The 23,583-nt window shown below is 39.0% G+C and overlaps 1 protein-coding gene across 2 annotated transcripts in view; it reads right to left on the reverse strand.

The window, feature by feature from the left end:
- The window catches only part of phlpp2 (PH domain and leucine rich repeat protein phosphatase 2), a 93,222-nt gene that overhangs the window by 25,717 nt on the left and 43,922 nt on the right, over window positions 1-23,583 (reverse strand). For both annotated transcript variants that reach the window (XM_061964054.1, XM_061964053.1), the window contains exons 6-11: window positions 12,622-12,776; window positions 5,655-5,801; window positions 5,197-5,427; window positions 1,086-1,288; window positions 860-920; window positions 162-257 (exon numbers count right to left, since the gene is read on the reverse strand). In XM_061964054.1, the coding sequence (XP_061820038.1) occupies window positions 162-257; window positions 860-920; window positions 1,086-1,288; window positions 5,197-5,427; window positions 5,655-5,801; window positions 12,622-12,776 (893 nt within the window). The remainder of the gene's footprint in view (window positions 1-161; window positions 258-859; window positions 921-1,085; window positions 1,289-5,196; window positions 5,428-5,654; window positions 5,802-12,621; window positions 12,777-23,583) is intronic.

Consider the following 23,583-nt stretch of genomic DNA (forward strand, 5'->3'; position numbering starts at 1 on the left):
CAGAAACTTTGACTATTGAATTAAACCGTCCCTGCAGTGGAAACAGGATTTAAATGACAGTTAAGTTGAGCTAAAGTCAAGTGTACCACTTGGTGGGGGAAACATGGCCTAACATAGCAGAAGGACTGCTTGTGAATCAGCAGTGGAACAGAGACAATAACCTGGAATGAAGCTCTGAAAGGAGGTTATGCGTGACATCTAGCATCTCTATGTTCTTGCAGTCACACACCCAGTCTGGTAGATACTCCAGAAGGTTCCTGTCTCAACACACACAAATATAAACATACACACACTTAAGTTTGTACAGTGCAATACATTACTGTATATACAAAATGTGATATTTTCACTGTCCTATATTTTTTACGATTTTTTCCAATGCAGAAGAGAAAGATGTGGAAGAGAGTCAAGAACCAGGTAGTAACCAAGAAATTATAAGGATGTTGTTGAAGTGTTTGCTAGGCTGGATCAAGACATGAAATACTTATCCAAAAACAAAGGAAATGAGGAAGAATACTGAAACACTTAAAAGTGGCCTAGAAGAGAAAGGGAATGTTTTATAGAAGCAAAATGATGAAAAATATCTCAAATGATGTGTCAGATCCAAAAGTGCTAGAGTCCGTCCGCATGACCAATGTGATTATGACTGGCCCTCAGATAATATGCATGCCTAATTACATAATAGCTTTTTCCTTCTTCTTTTAAAAAATGTTGAATGGTGCAAATGTAACCACCTTAATGTTCCTTATTGTAACTTGTAAAACATGTCTGGAACAAATCAATCATAACCATAGTTAATTGATTGCATGTAGGCCCAGACTAATTGAAACCATGACAATATAGGATATTCCATAGAACTCACTGTGATAAATCCAAATGTGTCAGCTGGTTTGGGACTGGGTAAACGCTGACTGTACTAAGGCCTGTGGACAGATAGAATATTATGAGACAGGGTTATTGCTTAGTAGGCTTAGAACACTTACTGTACGTGGCATTCTTTAAGGTACACCTGGAAAATCTAATAATACTTCATTCTTCTGTGCAGGTGCACTGACTTTTGCTAGTGAGTGACCCTCATTTAGACTCACGGTTGCAGCTGGCGTGAAGCATTCGCAGGGTGAAACCGCTGACAGTCAGCGCCCTCAGTTGATTACGTTGACAGTTGAGCGTCTCCAGATTGCAGACAGAAGTGAGGTCCAGTGAGTCCAAACAGTTGTCTCGCAGGTCCAAGTGGGTCAGTTGGTTCACTGCTTCTGGACTTTCACTTTTTAGGCAGCGTAGTCCATTTAGCCTACATAAGAGAGGGAATACAAAGGATTGGAACATTTCAAATCCCCAATTAAACTAACAGGCATGTTTTTGGGGTGAGGGAAGAATCAAGAGTACCTACTGTATGTAAAACCCATGCACACATATGGAGAACATGAAAAAGCCACACAGAAAAGGACACTTGATCTCCTGACTAACATGCTAACCAATAGGCCACCTAATCAAGAATACATTCTATACAAGTGACTAAATTCTTAACGGTCAGGCATTTCAGGTTGGAAATTATGACTGTTGGACAAGAGACAAGCAACATGTGCCATGTAGGATTTGGACAATGTTGGAATTACTTTTTTCATTTTGCTATCCTTTACAATGTTTTTCACAATAATTAAATCAGCTTTTTAAGGGCTTTAACATACTCAAATATCAAGGTTTAACACCCACAATCAGGGCCGCCTTAACCTCAGGGTAACTGTTTTGGTTTTGGGGGCCTCCTCTAAACCTCAACACCCCTCCACCCCAAACCCCGCCCTGAAAACAGTTAGAAAAAAAATCTGGATTTTACTCAACAGAACAGCAACAATCTAAAAATATCATCCATTTTAAAAATAATTTTGTTGATGAATGCATCGCGTTCACATGCACGTCTGTGCGCGTGAACCGCGGCCAGTTCACTTCAAGAGTAGCGCTGCCGATCTGGGAGATTGCCTGTCAGGATGCTCGCCTCTCACGCCAGCGCCCCGCTTGAAACAGTAGAGTAAAACAATGCAGCTGAGAGAGAGAGCACATAATCGCTACACAAAGCACCACTGTCTGTGATTGACCACAATGAACACCAATTATTGCATTCTGCTGTTAAAATGAGGGGCCCCTGATTGGGTGATAATCTATGCTCTAAAGATGCACAGGTACATTCGTTGACGTGGGCCATTTCCAGGAATTGTAGGTAAACAAACTCATTGTAGATAATTTGATCATCACCAAATTTGTATTATTCCTTCAGAAATAGTTTTTAATTTGCTCCAAACCTTTGTTTTAATATTATGGCCTGCAAAAGATGACATGTTTGACATTGATATATAATGTATAATTAGCAATTAGTGCTTATTGACGCACACAACCTGATGATCAGTGCATCACCGAAGGAAAAAAAGTCGGCTTTCTGAATATGGATACTTCAATTTCTAATTGTAGGTCATTTCCCAACTAAGTACAACTTCAACCAATAAATATACATCTTACTGCAATGTTTGTACAAGTGCAAATAAATCAACCACTTTGCTGCATCAGACAAAAGTCTGTTTTTTGTACAGGTCCTGTTAGATGTTTGTGCAGCGTTAGACACAAATGATCACTGCATTTTAATACAGAGATTAAAATACGTCATTGTATTAAAGAAATTGCCCTATTGACAAGAAAGATTCTCTGCGTTTTATAGTCAGTCGCGATGTTTTACAGGGATCCGTGCTTAGACCACTACTCTTACATATTTACATGTTTCCCTTAGGAAGAATTATTAGAAAACAATTCCAAAACTGTCCGTTATGCAACACAGCTTTATTTATCGATGAAACCCAATAGAACTAGTCAGCTATTTTGACTCCAGGCATGTCTTAAAGACATCAAGAACAGGATGACTTCTATCCTTTTACTATTAAACTCAGTTAAAACTGAAATTATAATCCTCGGCTTCCAGCACCTCTAAGACATGATCTCTCATGATATAACGGCTTTAGATGGCTATACACTCACCCGAGCAGCACAGTTAGGAACCTTGGCGTAACACTTATCAGTAATTGCATACAATACAGATTATTTTACATTTTACAAACGACATTCAATCAAATATATTTTCTCCTAAATGCCCTCTAAGTAGTTAATAAACAACTCCTCTTCTAGCAGTGCTACCAGCTCTCTAATTCACCACAGACACATATTTTCCTTGTTGGTCATTTTTAATCCACATCCTTTCCTAACACTCTAGTTGAGTTATTAGCCAACTGGGGAATGGGGCACAGGCATAATTGCCAACCTTGAGACTTCCGAATTGGGGAGATGGGGGGGATTCAGGTGGGGGGGGGGGGGGGGGGTGTATATTGTAGCGTCCCGGAAGAGTTAGTGCTGCAAGGGATTCTGGGTATTTGTTCTGTTGTGTATATGTTGTGTTACGGTGCGGATGTTCTCCCGAAATGTGAAGTGAAGTGAATTATATTTATATAGCGCATTTCTCTATTGGCTCAAAGCGCTTTACATAGTGAAACCCATTATCCCAATATATATCAACAGTGTTAAAGTTGTTAATACGGCCACCCTCAGTGTGACCTGTATGGCTGTTGACCAAGTATGCTTGCAGTCACTCATATGTGTGTATAAGCCGCATATATTATGTGACTGGGCCGGCACGCTGTTTGAATGGAGGAAAAGCGTGACGACAGGTTGTAGAGGACGCTAAAGACAGTGTCTTTAAGGCACGCCCCCAATATTGTTGTCCGGGTGGAAATCGGGAGAAATTCGGGAGAATGGTTGACCCGGAAGATTTTCGGGAGGGGCACTGAACTTCGTGAGTCTCCCGGGAAAATCGGGAGGGTTGGCAAGTATGGGCACAGGTCAAGTAGTAGTGTGAGAAATATGGGCAAGAACAAAAACAATCAATGAGCGATGCACGGCTAGTCTTCAAAAGGCACCACTGAGCCAACAAGTGCACATAACTCTCGGTGCATCCAAAGCAGGAAGAGGGATGCAGTTGCTGGGAATCTGTCATTAAATGTCCAATAAACTAAGATGAAAATGAAGAGATTGCTGGTGGTTGGGAAAAAGGATGTTTATATTTTTGACATTAATGACAGAAAGATAAACAAACAGGAAACAGGAATGACTGAGTGGGATGCGATGGGAGGTGGGATCCCACTTCTCTCGCCAGACACTTCATTGGGTACACCTACACTATCTCATCAGCTCCGACACGAGGGTTTCACAAAGATGATGTTTCACGATGCAATGTTAATAGTTGTGTAATACAACCATGACGGTTAACATGTAAATATTACAAATATAAATATAAAAATGAAAAATATATGGAACAAAATAATCATAATACAACAACAATGATTACAAATAATAAATGAATACATATACGCATATATATATATATATATATATATATATATATATATATATATATATATATATATATATATATATATATATATATACATACATTATTTATCAAAGGGTACAGTGTCAATAAGAACATTCATATTATTATTATAAATACATTCAGAAATAAAGCGAAGAAAACAGTACCACTTAAAAATGGGTATTTTGACTTCCAAGTCCTAACAAGCATTTAAACAGCAAAACATGAACTTTGGTTCTGATAGCTTAAAGAGTTAATTAGCTAACCAATAACCAATTTAGGACAGGCAATAAATAGTTCAAGGAATATAATTTATTATGTATTTATTTTTTTGCAAATCCAGTTAAAGGTAAAGAATTTATTTTCACTTTTTGCTGTTAGTGTACTTTGGATTTCTTAAAAACATGCTTACATTGTGGCCAAGTGGAAGATGTGATTTGCCAGTTTTAGCAGATGGTGCTCTGGTGCAAAAAGCTTTGTGGCAGGAATCATATTCAATCAATCATATTCTTTTTAGGTAGAATTCCTACTGTGTTCAATCTCATTCTACCATGAATTGATTAACGTGGACCCCGACCTAAACAAGTTGAAAAACGTATTTGGGTGTTACCATTTAGTGGTCAATTGTACGGAATATGTACTGTACTGTGCAATCTACTAATAAAAGTTTCAATCAATCAATAAATTCGAATTTGCAGGTGTACCTAATGAAGTGTCCTGTGAGTGTACTTTCCAGGTGAGCAAACACTATGTCTTCACGACACCGAAAGAGAGACTTCAAAATGTTTATTTACCTGAGGTCAACGTGTTTTAGGTGGCTCATAGAGAGCAGAGCACACACTTCCAGACACACCACTTGGTTTCCTGCCATGGACAACTTGTCCACGCCGCTCAGTCCCTGCAGCACAGCGGGGATGTGATTGAAATTGTTGAAGGAGAGCCCCAGACTGCTGAGCTGTGAGAGAGCACCCAGCTCAGCCGGCAGGGAGCTTAGGTGATTTCCATCTAAAGACAGAGTCTGGAGGCTGGGGGACATAGGACCAGAAATGAACAATATCAATTTGACATGCTATGTACATACTATACAGCTGAGAGAGATAGTGTAGTGGGAATAAATAATGTGAGCTATTTGTGTGTGTGTGTGTGTGTGTGTGTGTGTGTGTGTGTGTGTGTGTGTGTGTGTGTGTGTGTGTGTGTGTGTGTGTGTGTGTGTGTGTGTGTGTGTGTGTGTGTGTGTGTGTGTGTGTGTCACCTTTGCAGGTTGCCGACCTGCATGGGCACAGTGTGGAGGTTGTTGCAGGAGAGGTTGAGCTCAGTGAGAGTGAGGATCTCACAAAGACATTCAGGAAAGATTCCCAGACGGTTGTGAGACAAGTTCAAGCTCTTCAACTGAGAGAACCTACAGATGACAATACATCATTTGTTATTATTACTTTCCTAAATCATCTACTGTTCTACCTTGACATGCTCTAAATCAGAAGTTCTTAACCATTTTTACCTCAGGGCCCCACTTTTCCACTACTAAAGAGCCCATGGTCCACTCAAATATCAACACTGAATAGGGATGGGCACAAGATCAGGTACTTTTCTGGCACAGAGCGAAACCAGCTGGTACTACCGGGCACCGATTCACGAAGGGTCCAGCGGTGCCATGTTTCGGTGCCCGGGTTGCGCGTGACGTCAAGTCTGTTTGAATTAGCACTTGTGAGTGGTGAGTATTTGCTAGCACTAGAGAGGAAAACAGGCGATTTCGAGGGAAAGACATGCTCTTAGTAATCTTGCAACCCATCAATGTTTAATGACAAAGACCCAACAATGCCAAATGGAAAACGTTCTAAAGTGTGGCTCGTCTTTTTCAAATGTGATGCCGATGCAGATTACGCTCTCTGCTTTTGTGACGCCAAAATCAAGGCAAGTGGCGGAAATACTTCCAATCTGAGGAAGCACCTGGTTAAACACAGGATTTTTCTCCTGGCTGAAGAGTGCAGCCAAAGTAGATGTGCGGCTGCAACTCCTGCATTTGGCACCTTTAGCAACTCGGCTGCAGCCAACAACTCGGGGGAAGAAATGGCGTTAACATTTGGTGACGATAACAGCGACATCATCATCCTCTTCGTGTGCTCCAGGTAAAAAGCCTACTGTATAAGAATACGTTAGCTTTGCATTTTAACTTGCAATAGTTATCATAATAACCTCGGTTCCTCGTACTGTACTTTGTAATGTTAATGTAAAGTTTTTGCTTCACTTTCATTTGTACTTTAATACTTTTGAAAAATATTTAATTGCTCTTTATTTTTACTCCATCCTCTTTTACTCATTTGCATACTTGCCAACCCTCCCGGATTTTCCGGGAGACTCCTGAAATTCAGCGCCTCCCAAAAATCTTCCGAAATTCAGGCGGACCTGAGTGACGTGTCGACAGCCTGTTTTCACGTCTGCTTTCCCACAGTATAAACAGCGTGCCTGCCCAATCACGTTATAACTGTAGAATGATTGAGGGCGAGTTCTTGGTTTCTTATGTGGGTTTATTGTAAGGCAGTTTCATTAACGTCCTTCCAGCGCGGTAACAACACACAACAACAGCAGTCACGTTTTTGTCTACCGTAAAGCAGTTTGTCTGCCGCAAAGAGCAATGTTGTGACACTCTTAACTCAGCTTCAGCCAACAACTCGGGGGAAGAAATGGCAATACTGCCATCTACTGTACATGCATATGTGACAATAACATCTAGAGCTTTTAGAGAGTGCAGTGCACAACTGCGCACACAACAAGGAGACGAAGCAGAATGCATCATCAGAGAGGGTGTTCAGCATGGTTAGAAAAATAGTGACAGAGAATAGAACAAGGATGGACAATTCAACCCTTAACTCAACAATGAGTAGATGAGTGTTATGTGTGTGTATATGTGTAAATAAATGAACACTGAAATTCAAGTATTTCTCTTATTTATATATATATATATATATACATATATATATATATCAATATATATATCAATATATATATATATATATATATATATATATATATATATATATATATATATATATAGCTAGAATTCATCGAAAGTCAAGTATTTCTTATGAATACCCGAAATCGGAGGTCTCAAGGTTGGCAAGTATGCATTTGTTATTAACTTAATTGCCTTAATTGTCTCCATGGACCCCCAGCACATATTTTCCAGATGTAAAAAGAAAGGAATACATGAAGCCGGGTTTTATTTTGTGCAATATTAAGAAAATAACACTGCATTGTTGTAGTTAAGTGTTTTTATGTTGAAGAAATTTGCAAAATAATTGAAAACATGTTACTATACAAATAATTGGATATTGTTTTGATATATTCGATGATCGATCGATAAAGACAAATAAATATGTTATATTTAAACATTTTAAGATTTCATTATTACACAAACATTTTTACCACAAGAACACACACAAAAGTACCGAAACCGGTGCCGTATCGATTCAAATGTGAACGGGACCCATCCCTAACACTGAATTAGTAATTTTACTCCTAATTTTTGTCATATTCAGTAATTATATCTAACTGACTTACAGTTTACAACCTTGTCAAATGATATGAAACAATGTGTTAATCACAAAGATTATTATTTGTTTAAGACATAGGTTTAGGTCAGGCTGGTTATTAAAACAAATACTAATCAAATACACTGCATAAGAAGGGACTCATTAATAACTGATGAATAATAAATTGACATATTTTACATAAGTGTTTTACATACGTTGTGCTAAATAATGAATATGTTTCTTAACTTAACTGTCAAATCAAATTAAAAGTGCAAATAAAAATACAGCTTCACAATATGTGATGCATAATATTGTATCGTATGCATGTTCAAAATAAACTGAACTGAACCACTTCAGTCATATTTTTTGTGCTTAAGAAACTTCTCCATGACTTTAGTTCAAGACTTTTTCTGTTATATTTCTTTCATTACTTCCACAAGTGGTATAAAAGTGCCCATACAGACCATAGTGAAAAAAGCATATTTTTTGGTGTCCCTCACAGTGGGCCCCGCCCCTATTGTTAAGAAACACTGCTCAAAATGGAACCGCTTTAATCACACATTCATTGCAACACCTTCAAATTGGGGCCCTAAGCAATTACTTCTTTTATTTATGAGAAACAATTTTTATATATATATTTTTTTAAACTTGAATTTAATTTGATTGATGTTTTTATACTAAAACTAATTCGTGAAAATAAATTCTATCGATGTTTTTTTAAGCGCAAAACGACAATATAAAAAGCATTAAAACCGAAATTCACTGCCTTGCAAGACAAGCACTAACCCTGTGCGCCACGGGAAGAAATATGCCACAATATTATTATTAGTGACGGAGCAGTGTTAGGGGAATTTTTTTCCACCTTAGAGAAAAATGGAACGCCTTAGAAGTTACTAGCTTTGGCCTGGGTGAAGCTCAAAGAAGATAAAAACAATTATCTCACTATTTTGCATATCTATGCACAGACACACATAGATTATTCTCTCTACTAATGTGTGTGTGCTAAACAGTTACAAAAAGGTTACTTTCGGATTCTATCTCCGCCAAGGCGAGGCAGCAAGGTGGACAAAAACATGTGAGGGGGGCGACCAATCTAGAGAATGCTCCAGAGTTCAGATGGCTCAGTCCTCTCTTCAGCGCTGGTATTGCTATTGTTTGTTTTTTTACTGTTTTGTAGAATAAATTGTTAATCTTCAATGCTAGTCACCTCTCTTCATTTAGACAGCCTTAGAATACAATGTAAAAGGGAGTATTCCAATAGCAGCAAGGAACTAGGAATATGTTTGCAGTAAAATGTTATATGAATAAGTGATATTTTACATGTGCTTCTTCACGCAAAAGAGGGGATCGCAGGGCTCTATGCACAGCTCATGATCTGCGTATAGGAAGGGGCCTTAACAATCAAATACAAAATCGCCTTTAAAAGGTGCTGATTAACAGTATGTTCTTATTAGGATTGTAGTTATTAGACTTGTGTAATGGCAAAGCATCACTGAGGTATTATTATGGCCATTAGACTTCAAGAGACCCAGTATGAATGCAAGTACAGAACATTTAATTGCCTATTTTAGAGCAAACTGAAAATAACTTCAGGTCACTTATACACTGATAGCTTGTTCAAATAACACAATTTGCTTTAAAAGACTGAAGTTCAGGCTAAAAGCGTATTGGATTGATGACACGAAAGACTGTTTCACTTTAAGCATATTAATGAAGTTCTTATTCTCCAAATATCTAATGGGATGTTTGTCAAAGAGAAACCAGAGACTTGATTTACTAATGGTGTGCGTGTACTAAAATACGTGCAAACCTGATAGCACACGCAAAGCTGATCCACTAAACGTGTGCAAAGTGGATTGTGTCTGTTAAGTGAGCAGAATAAGGCGTGCAATGTATTTTGCGTCTCTGTCTTCATTAATATGCAAAATGTATGCTGCACATCAAACCGCCCAGAATACTGGGAAGAGAAGCTGCAAATATAATTTTTTAGCACGTGCAATGTGATTTATCAACACTGAGCACTATTTAGCATTTTATTTTGCACATGTCAGAAGGACGTGCAAACTGACAGTTCCACACACGGCTGCAGGATCGTTGCTTGCTCTGCACAGACAGACGATGGACAGATACAGTAGGTCGTGTGTGTGTCAGCATTTTGGACTAACAGAAATAAGACACATTAGACATATCGTCTATTGGGCTACATCATTTTATAATTTTATAGCTGCTATAGAACGTAAGGGGCTCATTAAAACAAATTCCATTGATGCGTTTTGGTGTCCATTACTATTTTCAATGACGTTTGTTTTATTATATTATTAAAATATTTCTTATATTAAAAAAAACTTCTTGAAGTATGCATTTTTAGTGTTTTGAGCAAAGTAAGTGCAGCCTCCCTCCCAAGCACCTTCAGCGGTAAAAAAATTAAAAATATTATTATTATTAATGTATTATTATTTCTTTTTTGTTTATTTAATTGATGTATTTGTAGATATTACTTAGTTTTTTTGCTGTTTCTTTCTTTTTTTGGGGTGGGGGTGGGCGTGGTATGGTTGGGATATAAACAACAAATATTTTGACATTTAGGGCAGACAATAGATATATGATGATGTGAATATGATGTAATGGATAGGAATGTCTGATGCTGGATGTCAATAAAAATAAAATGAAAAAAATTAAATAAAATAAAAAAGGAAAAAAAAGTGGTTTCAATGTACAAACCCCGTTTCCATATGAGTTGGGAAATTGTGTTAGATGTAAATATAAACGGAATACAAATATAATAAAAAAATCATTTTCAACCCAAATTCAATTGAATGCACTACAAAGACAAGATATTTGATGTTCAAACTCATAAACTTTTTTTTTTTTTTTTGCAAATAATAATTAACTTAGAATTTCATGGCTGCAACATGTGCCAAAGTAGTTGGGAAAGGGCATGTTCACCACTGTGTTACATCACCTTTTCTTTTAACAACACTCAATAAACGATTGGGAACTGAGGAAATTAATTGTTGAAGCTTTAAAAATGGAATTCTTTCCCATTCTTGTTTTATGTAGAGCTTCAGTCGTTCAACAGTCCGGGGTCTCCGCTGTCGTATTTTACGCTTCATAATGCGCCACACATTTTCGATGGGAGACAGGTCTGGACTGCAGGGGGGCCAGGAAAGTACCCACATTCTTTTTTTACGAAGCCACTCTGTTGTATCACGTGCTGAATGTGGCTTGGCATTGTCTTGCTGAAATAAGCAGGGGCGTCCATGAAAAAGATGGCGCTTAGATGGCAGCATATGTTGTTCCAAAACCTGTATGTACCTTTCAGCATTAATGGTGCCTTCACAGATGTGTAAGTTACCCATGCCTTGGGCACTAATGCACCCCAATACCATCACAGATGCTGGCTTTTGAACTTTGCGTCGATAACAGTCTGGATGGTTCGCTTCCCCTTTGGTCCGGATGACACGATGTCGAATATTTCCAAAAACAATTTGAAATGTGGACTCGTCAGACAACAGAACACTTTTCCACTTTGCATGTGTCCATCTTAGATGATCTCGGGCCCAGAGAAGCCGGCGGCGATTCTGGATGTTGTTGATAAATGGCTTTCGCTTTGCATAGTAGAGCTTTAACTTGCACTTACAGATGTAGCGACAAACTGTATTTAGTGACAGTGGTTTTCTGAAGTGTTCCAGAGCCCATGTGGTGATATCCTTTAGAGATTGATGTCGGTTTTTGATACAGTGCCGTCTGAGGGATCGAAGGTCACGGTCATTCAATGTTGGTTTCCGGCCATGCCGCTTACGTGGGGTGATCTCTCCAGATTCTCTGAACCTTTTGATGATATTATGGACCGTAGATAGTGAAATCCCTAAATTTCTTGCAATTGCACTTTGAGAAACGTTGTTCTTAAACTGTTTGACTATTTGCTCATGCAGTTGTGGACAAAGGGGTGTACCTCGCCCCATCCTTTCTTGTGAAAGACTGAGCATTTTTTGGGAAGCTGTTTTTATACCCAATCATGGCACCCACCTGTTCCCAATTAGCCTGCACACCTGTGGGATGTTCCAAATAAGTGTTTGATGAGCATTCCTAATTTTTATCAGTATTTATTGCCATCTTTTCCAACTTCTTTGTCACGTGTTGCTGGCATCAAATTCTAAAGTTAATGATTATTTGCAAAACAAAAAAAGTTTATCAGTTTGAACTTCAAATATGTTGTCTTTGTAGCATATTCAACTGAATATGGGTTGAAAATGATTTGCAAATCATTGTATTCCGTTTATATTTACATCTAGCACAATTTCCCAACTCATATGGAAACAGGGTTTGTAGATGCACTGCAAGACTGCTTCGAAAATGCCTATGTCTCCTGCTTCTTTTAAAACAAAACAAAACTCCACAGGTTGGAGCATGATAACATGAATTAGAGCGTCTCCATGGTGATGCCCCATTTAGTACACGCAAAATCCTCATTTAAATAAGGTGGTCTGCACTACTTTACAATTGCACACGCAGTCTTAGTAGATCCTACACAACACGCCCACTGATAGTACACGCTATTTCATTGATTGCACACGGTATTTGGATCTTAGTAAATCAGGCCCTAAGTGTATAAACTAAAATACAAACAACCACTGTGTCCACCTTATTGTATGTTCCTAAAGGCAGATGATGTGTTCAGATTGTTACCTGGGTAGGTGGAGCAGACCTCCAGGCCCCGGCAGGTTCATGAAGTTGTGTCGCAAGTTGAGGTGTGTGACGTCTTGGCTGTAGAACAGATACTCAGGCAGCGCTTCCAGACTGTAGCAGGATAGGTCTACCAGGCTGACGGTCTGAGACACCACCTCAACACACACAAACATGCAGGCTCAGAATATTATCCTCCAAATGGTAGCTACAGTAGAGAGCCCGTATGCATGGTCTGAGTTACCATCTGAGCTTTGTGAGGGTGCTCTACAATTTACGGTCCCCAAGTTCAGCTGAAAACTTAAGAAACAAAAATGTTTGCAGCAAATTCCTAAAAACACTAGGGCAGTGGTTCTTAACCTTGTTGGAGGTACCAAACCCCACCAGTTTCATATGCGCATTCACCGAACCCTTCTTTAGTGAAAAATATATATATATATTTTTTTCAAATTCAAGACAAAGACATATGTTTTTGGTATCACTTTAGTATGGGGAACATATTCTAAGTAACAAAGACTTAATTTAGAGTTATTTGGTTAGGGTTAGAGGGTTAGGGCCAGGGTTAGAGGGTTAGGGTTATAATGAGGCCATGCCGAATAAGGCTTTAATAAGTACTTAATAATGACTAGTTAAGAGCCAATATTTACTAATTTGCATGTTAATAAGCAACTAATTAATGGGGAATATGTTCCCCATACTAAAGTGTTACTATGTTTTTGTACTGGTGCACAAAATGAACCGTGCATGAACATCACCTTGTTCAAAGAACAAAACCAACACAGTGCATAAACTCACAACAAATTACACACCTGAAAATCAGTCTGACTTCTGATAGGGAGAAGTTTTTATTCACACGATGAATCGGGTGTATATAATTATATATTAAGGCTGTCAAAGTTAACGCGATAACGCATTAACTATACATTTTAATAACACACTCATTTTTATACGGGCGATTAACGCAAGTGTTTGCGTTCATCGCCCCTTTTTGATACTCGGGCCATGCCGTAGCGGGGGAACTTTGCTGCAGTTCACTTGCTACTGATGAGCCACAAGCAAGCAGAAATGGACCAAAGAAACCCTACCTTATGGAAATAATAGGTTCAAAGCCATGGCAAGTTGTTCTCCCAACAACAAAGGACTATTTTTCACTGTGAGAAGAGGCAACATCCCTGCAGCAAACGCCTGCAGCAAACGCCTGATGCGTGTGTCGTTCAGAGGTGGGTGGTGCTTCACTTCCGTGTTCAGATTACAATTAAGGTGCAGTGATACAATAATATAATAATAATAATAATGGATTAGATTTATATAGCGCTTTTCTATCGACTAGACACTCAGACAAATGTTAAAAGTAAATATAAATGTTGAATATAAATATAAATGTTAACTATACACTGTAATATTTACATGTTAGATATAAATATAAAAATAAATGTTACATTATAATGCTAGACATAAATGTTAAATATAAAGGTTAAATATAACTGGTAGATCTATATCTGAAAAATAATTGTTAAATATAAGTGTTAAATCAAAATCAAAATGTTAAACATAACTGTTAGATCTATATGTGAAATATACGTGTTGAAAGTGAATCTAAATGTTAAATATAATTCTAAATGTTAGCCATAAATAATAAATCTAAAAGTTAAATCTAAATGTTAAATCTACAGCAAATGTAGATAAACGTGATAAAGCAATTTACCCTTGGGGATCAATAAAGTTTGTCTAAATCTAAGTATCCCTGTGGGACGAAATAGTAGGGAACAACGGGGTTTGCTGTCACACTTTGCTCCTCATCAAAACAACTTTTGTTAATCATGACAGCCCTAATTATCAGTTATCAAAAACATTAGAAAGTGAGTTTGACTACCATAGAACTGAGGGGCTCAATATCAATTCATAGTTTGAAAGTTTGTTAGCAGCCACTCAAAAATTAAGAAAGTGGAATTAGACCAGGGGTTCATTTATTAACCTGCAGTATTAGAAACTCCTCAGTATGACGTAGCGAAGTAGCGTAAATACAGTAACTTGCATAACCAGGAACCACATCCACCAAAAGTATTCAGTCTTGTCCCTGTGTGTCCTTAGAAACATCTCTGTCTAAATAGAGAGCACTCTAACCCAGTAATAGTCCATACAACCGTGGCAGAGAAAGACTGTAGAGACAGTGCACTTAGAGTAAATCTGCAGTTAATTGGATTCCTTTTTTGTTCGGTTGGCTTTCTTCTTTCATGGCTAATCATAGGCTGTGTCCACCTCAATGGACACTCTCAAAATGTCTGGCTTCAGTAAGAAGAGCACAAAAATCATTAAACTATTTAAAGCAAGCTTAGCATAAATGACTGAAGACACACAAATTAATAAAGTACTTCTGATTTGATCTGATCTGAAAAGAAGGAATATTGGTCATAAATGATATTTGTCATATTTGCTCAAAAGGCTTTGATATACATAGCAGACATGTGATGCAGATGCTCTCACTGTTTTATAATCCTTACACTAATGATCAATGACTTATGGACTATTACACGGAGTAACCCCCAATCCAATGCAAGGACGTGTTGCTTGATGTTATGTTTTTTAACCATCCATTAGGGGTGTGGGAAAAAATCGATTCGAATTCAAATCTCCATTCTCACGTTGTATGTATCGATTCTCATTTTTCAAAAATCGATTTTATTCCCCCTCTCCCGGCAATGTGTATGTGCCTTCTGGGCTACCATAGGTATTGCCAATGAGCAGCGTGGCTACCTGGTGGATAGCTACTAAGGGGAGTGTAGTGTTGTGTTGCCGCTAAAATGCAGGTAGAAGAAAAAGAAACCGAGCAGCCTAAAGAAGAAATACAACCGCCTCCGCGGACTTTGAAAGCAAACGTTTGAAGACACTTTGGATTTTATCGTGGCAAGAAAGGGCTTGACATGACTCATGCAATTTGCAGACTTTGCAACGCTAAAGTTAAGTATTTTGGGAATACCTCAAATCCCCGCGCTCACTTGGACCATACTTGCCAACCCTCCCAAATTTTCCGGGAGACTCCCGAATTTCAGTGCCTCTCCCGAAAATCTCCCGGGACAACCGTTCTCCCGAAAATCTCCCGATTTCCAGCCGGACAACTATATTGGGGGCGTGCCATAGGTTTATCTATAACCCATAAAGTAGGCAGGCACGGAGCTATTTCTCAGCGTGTGTTTATTCCAGCCGGCACGTTCTTACACTGACACACAACATCTGGATTCCCATCATGCATTGCTTCAAAACTACGGAAAGTTGTAATCTCCGAAATTTCCAACCGGACAAACAATATTGGGGGCGTGCCTTAAAGGCACTGCCTTTAGCGTCCTCTCACCTGAAAAGGAAACTATTATATATGTCTCCGTTATCCATAGGTTTATCTATAACCCATAACACGGAGGCCGAATGGATATAGTCACTCATGAACGGTCAGAGAAGCACAAGGCGGCAGCAACGCAGTATTATGGGCCACCTTTCAAGCAACATTCCGTTCTCATTTGCGGATGTTTTCAACAAATCCGTGAAGGATATGTTCCCGGAATCAGAGATCGCTCGCCGGTACTCAAATGGCAGAACAAAAGCTACTCAAATAGGTAAGTGTTTTTGTTTTTTTAAGTAAGCAGCAAGTACAGTACAGTTAGTAGAACAACTGTGTTTTCATTACTGTACTATATATATATATATATATATATATATATATATATAAAATAAATATTTTAATTTCAGTGAATTCTAGCTATAAATATACTCATCCCCCTTAACCCGTTTTGTTCTAGTTCAAATTTGTGCAAGCATGAATAAATCAGTAAACATATTGTTGTCTTGGATTTACATTTGTGTGTTTACATTATTGCAATCAGTTGATAAAACATTGTCCTTTACAATTATAAAAGCTTTTTACAAAAATCTACTACTCTGCTTGCATGTCAGCAGACTTGGGTAGATCCTGATAAAATCCTATATTTTGAAAGAATAGAGAACCGTTTTGAATCGAAAAAATCTATTTATAATCGAATCGTGACCCCAAGAATCGATATTGAATCGAATCATGGGACACCCAAAGATTCGCATCCCGACAATCCATCCATCTTCTTCCGTATATCCGAGGTCAGGTCGCGGGGGCAGCAACCTAAGCAGAACGGCCCAGACTTCACTCTCCCCAGCCACTACATCCAGCTCCTCCCGGGAGATCCCAAGGCTTTCCCAGGCCAGCCGTGAGACATAGTCTTCCCATTGATTGATTGATTGAGGCTTTTATTAGTAGATTGCAAAGTACAGTACATATTCCGTACAATTGACCACTAAATGGTAACACCCGAATACGTTTTTCAACTTGTTTAAGTCGGGGTCCACGTTAATCAATTCATGGTAACGTGTCCTGGGTCTTCCCCGTGGCCTCCTACCGGTCGGACGTGCCCTAAAAACCTCCCTAGGGAGGCGTTTGGGTGGCATCCTGACCAGATGCCCGAACCACCTCATCTGGCTCCTCTCGATGTGGAGGAGCAGCAGCTTTACTCTGAGCTCCTCCCGGATGACAGAGCTTCTCACCCTATCTCTAAGCGAGAGCCTCGCTACCCAGCGGAGGAAACTCATTTCTGCCGCTCGTACGCGTGATCTTGTTCTTTCGGTCATAACCCAAAGTTCATGACCATAGGTGAGATCGACCGGTAAATTGAGAGCTTTGCCTTTCGGCTCAGCTCCATCTTCACCACAACGGATCGATACAGCGTCCGCATCACTGAAGACGCCGCACCGATTCGCCTGTCGATCTCATGATCCACTCTTCCCCCACCCGTGAACAAGACTCCGAGGTACTTGAACTCCTCCAGTTGGGGCAAGATCTCCTCCCCAACCCGGAGATGGCACTCCACCCTTTTCTGGGCGAGAACCATGGACTCAGACTTGGAGGTGCTGATTCCCATCCTAGTCGCTTCACACTTGGCTGCGAACCGATCCAGTGAGAGCTGAAAATCCTGGCCAAATGAAGCCATCAGGACCACATCATCTGCAAAAAGCAGAGACCTAATCCTGCAGCCACCAAACCGGATCCCCTAAATGCCCTGACTGCGCCTAGAAATTCTGTCCATAAAAGTTATGAACAGAAGCGGTGACAAACCAATTGTTTTTTTAACCAACTTTTTCAAATTGTACAGACATATGCTTGTCTGTACGCTAAAGTTGCGGACAGAGTTCTCAGCTAAAACTACTTAGAATACTAGTAGAGTGGAAAAACAAGTTGACTTAATAGTGTTTCAATGTATCAATTAAACCATATCCAACTGTATTTACAATCCACAAAGTATGTGAAAATACAGTCTAAACATCACAAAATGCCACAAATTCTGTCAGCCATTTTGAATATTCCGCTCCGAATACCGTGGGCTATTTCCGGAGATTGACGTCACAGTAGTAACGCTATTGCACTCTGACCATATTATCAGATCAGTCATACTGGAAATACGCAAAAATTATACAGACATGTGGAAATAAATGTGCTGTCTATCATTGACAATCCCTAAATAAGATATTTACACATATTTTTGGGTTGTTTTTTTTATGCATTTTAAGTTGTAAATAAATAAATCAATAAAAAGTCAGCTAACAATGGAGTCTATGAGGGCTCTCTATTTCGTCCACACAACTCTCTAAACCACCATCCAAAACCCGCAAACAATACTATATTTACATTTTGTGACCTGAATATTAACCATATATTAGTAATGTTGTTATTATAAGCGCTTACGCAGATAAAGTTCCTCTTTGTAAGACTAAACAATATAAGAATACTTACCTGCTGCCATCACACTCTTAAATAGGGCATGGGGATTTTATTTATTTATTATACCATATCACTTTTATCACAATGATTTTATTGGTTTAATATGTACTATATTTTATTGCTTTACAGTGTGCCAGTGTACTGGTTATCATTTGTGGTTTTGAATGTTTTTATGTTTTATATGATTTGTGTGAGCTTGTTTCGTTCTGCCTTGACGCTGAATTACAAACTTCTGCACAACTATTTTATCTCCGGGTACCATTAAAGACACCTTGAACCTTGAAGTATGTTAGTATTGATAACCGAGAGCTAACTATAGTTTATGCTGCACTGGACTCAAGGAGAGACTTTAATGAAATTATAAAATTAAACTCAAGATAGCAGTAATGCAACATACAGTATATGGATGCAAATTGCCGTGAAACTGTAAAAAAGAAGAAGAAGCTTATGCAGCAGCATTGAGCCAGCAATGTCTAGTTTGCTGCTGCTCTGCTCTCGCATCATCGAATCAAAGTTATTCTAGATTATTATTAATCATTAACCGTGCCTCTCATCTGGATAATAGGAGGGTTTAGCAATGCATCAAGAAGCTGTTTATCTGTGACATTCAGTTCATACGCAGAGATGTAGACAAACACACTACACCAGAAGACAGTGTCAGACTCAGCAGCATCTTTTTTAATCCTTCGTTGTGTAGATTAAAATACATTTTTCATCTAAACGAGAAGATATGGACATCCTATTAGTCATCATCACAGTAAGAGCAGACATAGTACAGTAAGCTATCGTTTTATTATGTTTTAGTTTGTATTCCTTGGTTAGCACTTAGCAATACTGCTACATGATGCTTAGTGTTTCACTAAAGCTGGATCTGTTTATATTCGGGATCAAAAATATAAGGTTCTGAACCATCATTTGTCCCGAAGTAGTCGTTATTGACTCCCACAAATTCTGCATGATTAGCATTGTTGTTGGTAGGGAAGGGATCTGTGATTCCTACCTCTACGTCACACGACCACGTGTCTAACTCATTATCTCTGAAAATGGCACGGGAATCTCTGTGAGATTGATACTATTTTGATCTATTTACTCGCAAACTTTGTAAGTCTTTTGGTGTCACACATAAGATATATATGATAATAGCTTCAATATAGAGGCAACTTGTTTTTCTACTCTACTGGTACTTTAAGTTATACTGGGTGTTTTGCAGAGCAGTCACTCCAAACCACTGTGCCGCAGAATATTAGTCAGTCCTGCTAAGATCTGCAGGCTTTTTTTGTGATTGTTACAACCTAAATTGCCTGAATTTGCATAAATGTTCTCAAAAAGTTGCGGCAAAAGTTGTATTGTTTTGTTGCTTTTTTTTTTTTTCAAAAACATCGAATCAACTTGTGATTTTAAAGTTAAAGTTAAAGTACCACTGATAGTCACACACACACTAGGTGTGGTGAAATTACCCTCTGCATTTTACCCATTCCCTAGTTCCACCCCCTAGGACAGGGGTCGGCAACCTTTACCAGTCAAAGAGCCATTTTGACCAGTTTCACAAATTAAAGAAAACAATGGGAGCCACAAAAATCTTTGGAAATTTAAAATGAAATAACACTGCATACAAAGTTTTTTTTTTGCTTTGTGCTATGTATAAACCAAGGGTCTGAGACACGCGGCCCACACCTTAATATGAAAATTGAATGTTAGTGCGGCCCGTGGGTTTTATATGAATGGCGCTTGACAGCGCCATACTTGTCAACCCTCCCAATTTTTCTGCCAAACCACAAATTTCAAGGCAACTATTCTCTCGAACGTTCCGTGATGGTACAGCATTTAGCACCTATTACAACCAGCGTGCCGGCCCTGCCACACGTCGTATGGGGTTTCTGCTTGCTCACGTAAGCGACAGCAAGGCATACTTGCTCAACAACCACACAGGTTACACTGACGGTGGCGGTATAAACAACTTTAACACTCTTACTAATAATGCGCCACACTGTGAACCCACACCAAACAAGAATGACAAACACATTTCGGGAGAACATCTGCACCGTAACACAACATAAACACAACAGAACAAATACCCAGAATCCCATGCAGCCCTGACTCTTCCGGGCTACATTATACACCCCCGCTACCAAACCCCGCCCACCTCAACCGATACACGGAGGGGCGGATGGGGGGTTGATGTGTGTGGGAGCAAGGTTGGGGTGGGGGCAGGGTTTGGTCTAGCAGGGGTGTATAATGTAGCCCGGAAGAGTCAGCAACATATGGTGCAGATGTTCTCCCGAAATATGTTTGTCATTCTTGTTTGGTTTTGGTTCAAAGTGTGGCGCATTATTAGTAAGAGTGTTAAAGTTGTTTTATATGGCCACCGTCAGTGTAACCTGTGTGGCTGTTGACCAAGTATGTCTTGCTGTCTCTTACGTGTGCAAGCAGAAGATGCATACAACAAGAGGCTGTGCTGGCACGCTGTTTGTACAGATTGTAGAGGGCGCTAAATGCTTTACCTTCATGGCATGCCCTTATAATTATTGTTAGGGTGAAATTCGGAGAATATTAATCCCGGGAGTTTTCTGCGAGAGGCACTGAAATCCGAAAGTCTCCCGGGAAAATCGGGAGGGTCGGCAAGTATGCAGCTGAGCCGCATCAGAGTGATCAAAGAGCCGCATGCGGCTCCGGAGCCGCGGGTTGCAGACCCCTGCCTTAGGAGGTGAGGTGAGCAGGTGAGCAGCAGCGGTGGCCGCGCTCGGGAATCATTTTTGGTGATTTAACCCCCAATTCCAACCCTTGATGCTGAGTACCAAGCAGGGAGGTAATGGGTCCCATTTTATAGTCTTTGGTATGACTCGGCCGGGGCAGACACTCTAAACACAAGGCCACTGAGCAGGTTATATTTGATATATTATATAATTCTATATTATATTTTCTGAATTTGTTATCAATGTTTTAAGAGTTCCTTGTTACCTCAATCTCAAAAAGCACAGGATTTCAACAAAAACGCTAGTGTTGTTTTTGGGATGTAACAGTATCAAATCTCACGGCGACATTATCACGGTATCAAGGCCACGGTACGGTATTATTGTGGCATATGTCCAAAAAAAAAGGCTTAAAATGTTGTAGAGTGTAAAATTAAGTGGCGGAATAATAATAATAATAATAATAATAATGAGAAAATGTTCTAAGCATATTTATTACTACAAACATACATTTTTTTAGAGGAAAGAATTATGCAAGGTCATCCACTGTTTCAAGCAAATATATCCCCAAAAATTTACAGTTGAGTGTTTTTAAAGGGGAACTGCACTTTTTGGGGAATTTTGCCTATCATTCACAATCATTATGAGAGACAAGAACACATACGTATTTTTATTTAATTTTAAAGACGATAAAAAACGCTTGGAAGATTATAGCCTACAAAGCCCTCTAAGACAACTTAAAAACCCTCCAGCAACTTTGTATATACACACTGCAAGTATATATATAATGTAGTAACAAACGCAATCATAGCAATATATTCAATATTTACCATATTCTGATCATTTTAATATTTTCCGGGACTGACTTCTTTAGCGCATTGATTTCCATTTCCATAGCAGCGCACGTCTGACTTATGGCATCATATGTTTGTTCCTACTTCCGGATTCAAACAGGAGTGTCTTCTAATCACCAGACTTGGTAATAGAGAACGAAGACGACATATTTTGGACAAATGAGGATTCACAACCTTATCTTTTTGAAACTGAATGAACGGAGGATGAACTACTATTTGTTGAAGCCAGCACAGAGAGAGGGTGAAACGTTGGAGCAGACAGAAGCCGAGAGAGTGAGGTCGGCCAGACACGAAGCTGCAAATGTGGCATATGGAGACAAGCTATTTGGACATGAATGGCGTGCTAGCTGGACCAAACAGACAACTGTCCATCGAGTGAGCCACACTTTAAAATCGATCATGCGTGTTATTACAACTACAGTACATACGCTGTCTGGCTAGCTGTGTACAAACAAAACATAAAATGTGGGCTCATACTTTACAGATAATGTAATATGATTGTTCATGTCTTTCAGTCGGTACAGATTGGTGTCGTGTCGCAGTGTTGTTCATTACAAACTCAAACTTGTTTCGTGTTGATGTGGAAGTTAGCTTATATCTTGCCGTAGTTAGCTTTTACGGCTAATACCGTAGCATGCCGATGTGTTCGTATGCAAGTAAAAGAGTTCCTCAGTGTTCGCTCTTACAATAACAATGTCGCTACAGCTTGGTTATTATCCAGGTTAGAGAACGTAAATGAAGTATTGGTGATAGTTTTTGAATGCATTTTAAAAGTGATTTAGAGGTAGAATTGATTGCTCCCATTATCTGCATTGCTAGCCCCCAAGAGCGAGCCGATTTTTATATGTCAAAAAGTTAAAAAAAAGAACATTTTGTCTCCTTGTGTCTAATAAGGATTGTGAACGATAGGCAAAATTCTAAAAAAAAAAAAAGTGCAGTTCCCCTTTAAAGTGACAATGTAAACATCCAGTGTAAAACAATAATGTTCACTTTAGCGTCTTTTAACTTTTACTTTCTAAGAAGCAGTGTCCTCCACAGTGGACATGTTTATATCAGTCTGGAAAATGCTGTTTCTCAGAAAAGTTAACTAACAATTTAACTTTTGATAATGTAAATACCTCAACTGATGTTTGGCTTCGCTGGCTTCAAAATTTATTTTCTGGATGACAGTTTATGAGGAGGTGACTTGTCCAGGGTGTACGCTGCCTTCGCATCGAGAAAAACAAGCGGTGGAAAAATAGATTGATGGATTGAGGATTTATCAAGTTTTTCAGTTTCCTCATATTTCCGGCATTGACATTTTTTTGTGTGATTACCTCCTTGCGGTGTGATGTGACCGGCGAGCTCTGTGTCGCCTTTTAAAAGCTCGAGACAAAAGTATTGCTTTGCAGAACGCAGACTTTAGAGGTTATGTTTTCGCCAAGGTTTGTTTGTCTGTTTGTTAGCAACATAACTCAAATAGTTATTGTTAGATTTTGATGACATTTTTCAGCAAATGTCCAAAAAACTATTTATCTCATCGACTACAAACACACTTCACTAAAGCGCTGGGAAAAACTACACACCAAGTTTTTGTTTGATACAGTCAGGCATCACCGTATGATTGAAAAGACTTGGAAATGCCACC

The sequence above is a fragment of the Nerophis lumbriciformis genome, linkage group LG06, assembly GCF_033978685.3.
Source record: "Nerophis lumbriciformis linkage group LG06, RoL_Nlum_v2.1, whole genome shotgun sequence".
NCBI lineage: Eukaryota > Metazoa > Chordata > Actinopteri > Syngnathiformes > Syngnathidae > Nerophis > Nerophis lumbriciformis.